Here is a 5979-nt window from a genome sequence, read left to right on the forward strand (position 1 = left end):
TAACTATGCTTCGAGGGCATAGTTAATTTTTTTAACAATTTTTTAAATAATTAACTAAGCCTGTGTGACTATAGGAGCCCTTGGAAAGGATACAAGACAGACTAAGAACAGGAATAAGGAAGAGGGGGGGGGGGGGAGAAAGGAATTTGAAGGCAATTATCAGGGGAAAGCGCTAAGCCAGTTTAACAAACCTTTAAACTAGCAATTGAGGAGTTAAAAGGATTTGGAGTGGTAGTTGATGGGTAGATTACGGGGAGGGTAGATTACGGGGAGGGTAGATTGACGAGGAGGATAGATTACGGGGAGGTTAGATTGACGAGGAGGGTAGATTACGGGGAGGGTAGATTATGGGGAGGGTAGATTACGGGGAGGGTAGATTGACGAGGAGGGTAGATTATGGGGAGGGTAGATTACGAGGAGGGGTAGATTACGGGGAGGGTAGATTGACGAGGAGGGTAGATTATGGGGAGGGTAGATTGACGTGGAGGGTAGATTACGAGGAGGGTAGATTACGAGGAGGGTAGATTACGGGGAGGGTAGATTACGGGGAGGGTAGATTACGGGGAGGGTAGATTACGAGGAGGGTAGATTATAAAAAGGTAGATTACAGGAGAGCCTCTTATGTAGAGTGGATTAACAAAATAGCAATATAGTAATTATCTTAATTTGAAAAGGCAGATATCGTTACCAATATGATATCTAACCAGTCGTTACTGTAGAGTGTGATAACAGGGAGTAATTAGACGCCAAGGGTCGTTACAGGTAGGCTATATGAGGTAGGATAAGCCGATAATCTGCGGAGTACTGCGACGTACTCGAACTGTCGTTAACAGGGGGAATTATATAACAAGGCTCGATATCAGTACCTGTAAAAAGAGAGAGAGAGATAGCTCGTGATAGCCTCTCTCTCTCTCTCTCTCTCTCTCTCTCTCTCTCTCTCTCTCTCTCTCTCTCTCTCTCTCTCTCTCTCTCTCTCTCTCTCTCTTTCGATGTCGGTAATGATATCATAAAGTAGTAACTAGTTCCGGGATATCATCAGGCATTGATGGAACCAATGGCGAAACATCTACATCTTTCCTCAATCATGGCGGCTTTGTTTACATTTATTCAATAGTTTACGAGACTTGTAAACTTTACAATCTCCAAGATTGTTGTAAATAGCCTCGTAGTGCTTCCCACCTCGTAAATTATATATGTAAACATACGTAAACACATATGTAAACACATATGTAAACACATATGTAAACACATATGTAAACACATATGTAAACACATATGTAAACACATATGTAAACACATATGTAAACACATATGTAAATACATATGTAAACAAAGAATATGTAAACTAGGCCGCCATGTTTGAAGAAAGATGGACAGGGGATCGATGAATCCAGACTGTCTTGATATCATTATTGATATCAGCACTCATCCAGGATATCAACACAACCCAGGATATCAACACTCATCCAGGATATCAACACTCAACCCAGGATATCAACACTCAACCCAGGATATCAACACTCATCCAGGATATCAACACTCAACCCAGGATATCAACACTCATCCCAGGATGAGATACCTAAGGCCGGACAGCCCACGGCGATAACATGTGATAACAGAATTTAAACAAATGCTATCTACCAACCTGCATAGCAAGTGACCCTGTGTATAGCAACTATAGCCGCCTCACTTGATATAGAATCTATAGCACCTACCAAGAGATGGAAGTATAGCATATATAGCAACTCACCTTATATCCAAGGGCAGTATATAGCATATAGGAACCCACCTGATATCCAAAGGCAGTATATAGCATATAGGAACTCTTATATAGCATATAGGAACTCAACTGATATCCTAGAACAGTATATAGCATATAGGAACTCACCTGATATCCAAGGACAGTATATAGCATATAGGAACTCAACTGATATCCTAGAACAGTATACAGCATATAGCAACTCACCTGATATCCAAGGGCAGTATATAGCATATAGGAACCCACCTGATATCCAAAGGCAGTATATAGCATATAGGAACTCTTATATAGCATATAGGAACTCAACTGATATCCTAGAACAGTATATAGCATATAGCAACTCACCTGATATCCAAGGGCAGTATATAGCATATAGGAACTCAACTGATATCCTAGAACAGTATACAGCATATAGGAACTCACCTGATATCCAAGGACAGTATATAGCATATAGGAACTCACCTGATATATAAGCATCGTCTTCGTCTTGTCTGTCTGACGAGGAGTCTTGAAGGTCATCGTCCGTGGTTCGTCCAGTAAACTTGTGGGGGTCCAGGATATCCATGACTGAGAAGGGGGTGACCCGGGGGGCGGTGTTCCCCTCGTCTCTCATCTCGTCCTCTTCGTCATCGTTTCGTGCGAGGTCTTGTCTCGTCTTGGCCTCTTCTGTCGTATTTCTTGGTTCGGGTGTGGCGTCTCGTTGGGATGTGGTGTCTAGGTGGGCTTCGTCCTGTGGTGGGGGTCTGGTGGGGTGGGGGGTGGGGGGCTGGAGGGGGGCTAGGGGAGAAGGGGGGGTTGTAATTGGCGGGGTTAACAACCCGTTGTGGTGGTGATTTCGGGCGAACAGCGAATGATTGTGTTTGAGTTTGTCGTTCTGAACGGCCAGGTGCTGGGCCAGGTTATTGGTAAGGAGCTGGTGAAGTTCGGCCTTACCCGGCAGGTCAAAGGTCGTTAGGCATTTCAACGTAGAGGGGATCTTCAGAACCGGCCGCGGGCGCCCGGCGGGCTCCGACAAGCCGCCGCCGCCGCCGGCCGCTGTTCGGTTGTTACCGGAAGACAGGGCGATCAGGGGCGTTGGATCCGGGAGATCAGAACGCGGCGACGAGGGCTCTTGGGTCTCCATAGGCTCCTCGTACTCTAAACGAGGCAGTTTATGGCGGCGGTGATCGTCGCACGAATTGGGACGCTTAACCGGCCCTTCGTTCGGCCGGTTTTTCATCGTCTTTTGCGCTCTCGAGCGAGAAAAAGGATTATTTCTGATCACTGATCTCTCGCTAATGTTCTGAGTGTCATACTGAACGGCACACTAAGCGAGGGGCAGCGTGGTAGCGGCGTGGCTCCCGCCTTCTGATCGTCCACACACACGGTACTGACTCCTCTCCTATAACTCAACGTCTGAATTCCTTTTCCTCCAGGCATCTTGACGTCTCCCTTAGAGTGCATCTTCCTCTCCTGCGGCTGTAACCCGCGCGCCTATTGGCCCTCCCGCGCCGCTCAATTTAGCCATCTAGCCGGCCATTGGTTCCCGCCCGCGGGACTCGCTATAAACAAACCGCAAGGGGCGGGGCGAGATGAAAGCCATGCGGGGATTGGCTGCCGGCGGCTAGTGGGAGGAGCCGCCGGGGGGGATGGGGCGGGGCCTGGCGACATCATTAGGCGTGATAAACGCTGACAGAACCGCTCCCACGAGACACCGCCGAACCAGCGACAGAAATTGACCACGCCAAGATAAAACTTGACGCTAACAGGGGAATTGGTCCAATATGGGGCCATAGTTAACAGTGGCAATTACTGCCTGGAGCGGTGGCTTGGGGGGGGGGGGGGAAAGAGAGGGATAGAAGGAGTATCTAGAAGGAAAAGGAAGGAGGGTAATACGAGGCATCAGGGTGAAAGAAGGAACCACGAGGAAGAGGAGGATGAAAGGGAAGAGGAGAAGAGGCACCAAAAAATGAAAAGGACCCAAAAAAAAAAAGGTGTTTGGGGCGGGGTCCAGCGAAACCTGTTTATCTTTCAGGCTCATTTTGTTCTAGAGGTCGCAAGGGGAATGAAAGATTAATTAGGTGGAAGTTATTTTCAAGGGGAGAGGGGGGGGTGAGAGAGAAGGAGAGAGGAGACGGTAGAGATAGTTAGAAGTAATTAAGGCGTCTTGAGTTAAGGCTGTGTGTAGAATGTCTTAAATAAAACTAGTTAACATCATACACGAGATGCTGGGAGGGTTGAGGGGGGGTAGGGGATTGAGAGAGGGGGAGAGGGAGAGAGAGAGAGAGACTAAGGGGAGAGAGGGAGACTAAGAGAAGAGAGAAAAAGAGAGAGAGAGAGAGAGAGAGAGAGAGAGAGAGAGAGAGAGAGAGAGAGACTAAGGGGAGAGAGAGAGAGGGAGAGAGAGACTAAGGGGAGAGAGGGAGAGAGAGAGACTAAGGGGAGAGAGAGAGGGAGAGAGACAGACTAAAGGGAGAGAGGGAGAGAGAGAGAGAGACTAAGGGGAGAGAGAGAGAGAGACTAAGGGGAGAGAGAGACACTAAGGAGAGAGAGAGAGAGAGAGACACGGAGCGAGATGATGATGAATTGCTTCTGAGAGGGTTCTCCTGGTCTCCTGGGGGGGGAGGAGGGGGGGAGAGAGAGAGGGGGAGAGGGAGGGTAGAGAGAGAGAGAGAGAGAGAGAGAGAGAGAGAGAGAGAGAGAGAGAGAGAGAGAGAGAGAGAGAGAGAGAGAGACTAAGGGGAGAGAGACTAAGGGGAGAGAGACAGAGAGATGCCAAAAGTTTATATCAAGTTATCTCTTTCTTTGGGAAATCACGGCGCCCGAATTAACCCCTTTGGCACAGGGGGAATTTTCTTATTCGGCCGCATGGTTCCCATTATCGAGGTCCCCCCCCCCTCCCCCAGTACCCCAGAACAGTTGCCTAACTCCCAGGTACCTATTTTTACGGCTAGGGTGAACAGAGGCATCAGGTGAAAGGCATCGGTGCCCAAACGTCTCAGGAATTGTACCCCCTGGATTATTCGGTCATAAACAGTGTAGATCCTTCAGGATATCCTAATAGAGACTATAACCTGTATAGGCTTCACAACCGGTTGATATCCTCTTCCACGATATCAACAAGATATCCTAATTCTACCTCGGTATTTCCATCAATTCCCGTTCAATCAAATTATAATTTCAACTCCTGAATCAACTCGGGGTGCAGAAGGCAGGGTTGGTAGCCCCGTGAATGGTGGTGGTGGTGGTGGTTATCTTGAGGTTATCTTGAGATGATTTCGGGGCTTTAGTGTCCCCGCGGCCCGGTCTTCGACCAGGCCTCCACCCCCAGGAAGCAGCCCGTGACAGCTGACAAACTCCCAGGTACCTATTTACTGCTAGGTAACAGGGGCATTCAGGGCGAAAGAAACTTTGCCCATTTGTTTCTGCCTCGTGCGGGAATCGAACCCGCGCCACAGAATTACGAGTCCTGCGCGCTATGGTGTGGTAGTGTGGTGGTGGTAATAGTGGTAGTGGTGGTAGTGGTGTTAAAAAGTCTGATCAGATTCTGAATGTAATCTCCCGTCTGATCTCTTGTATTTCAAATCCTCTTCGAGGTACATTTATTGACCTTCTTCAGTTCCTGCCTTATAGAGTCTATCACAGAATCCTTTGTAGAAATATATTGTAGAACTTTGTTACAGAACCTCTGGCAGAACCTTGTTATAGAACTTTTGACAAGCTTGTTATAGTGCTTCTGATAGAACCTTGTTCTGGATCCTCTGATAAGCTTGTAGAACCTTTTATGGAACCTTTTAGAACCTATAGCAGAAGCTATAGGTTCTAAAAGGTTTAGAACATGGTCAAAAGAATTGCAACCGGCTAAATCATCTTGATTTATTGGTTGAACCTATAGCTTCTGCTATAGGTTCTAAAAGGTTCTATAGCGTGTAGTAGAACCTCTCTCCGATGTTTTTTTGTTGTTTCTTGATAGTAGAACTTCTTATAGAACCAAGTTGTAAAACCCTTTCACGGAAGCTTATTGTAGAACCTCATACTGAACTTTTGTATAATCTCTCAGGGAACCTTTTTGTTGAACCTCTCTTGGAATCTTTTTATAGAACCTTTTGCTGAACCTCCAACAGAACATTTGACTTAATCTCACACAGAAACTTTTGTAGAGCTTCCTGAAGACTCTGTTGTAGAACTCTACCACAGAGCCCTAATATTTATAGAGCCTCAGATAGAACCCTGTACACAAT

The 5979-nt window shown here is 47.0% G+C and overlaps 1 protein-coding gene across 1 annotated transcript in view; it reads right to left on the minus strand.

Moving 5' to 3' along the window:
- LOC123753665 (NK1 transcription factor-related protein 2) overlaps positions 1 to 3130 on the minus strand; it is a 22102-nt gene extending 18972 nt beyond the window's left edge. The window contains exon 1 of the mRNA XM_045735633.2: positions 2222 to 3130. Within this exon, the coding sequence (XP_045591589.2) occupies positions 2222 to 2978 (757 nt within the window). The 5' untranslated portion in view covers positions 2979 to 3130. The remainder of the gene's footprint in view (positions 1 to 2221) is intronic.
- Positions 3131 to 5979: the final 2849 nt, after the last annotated feature.

Source organism: Procambarus clarkii, chromosome 90 (genome assembly GCF_040958095.1).
Source record: "Procambarus clarkii isolate CNS0578487 chromosome 90, FALCON_Pclarkii_2.0, whole genome shotgun sequence".
Taxonomy (NCBI): domain Eukaryota; kingdom Metazoa; phylum Arthropoda; class Malacostraca; order Decapoda; family Cambaridae; genus Procambarus; species Procambarus clarkii.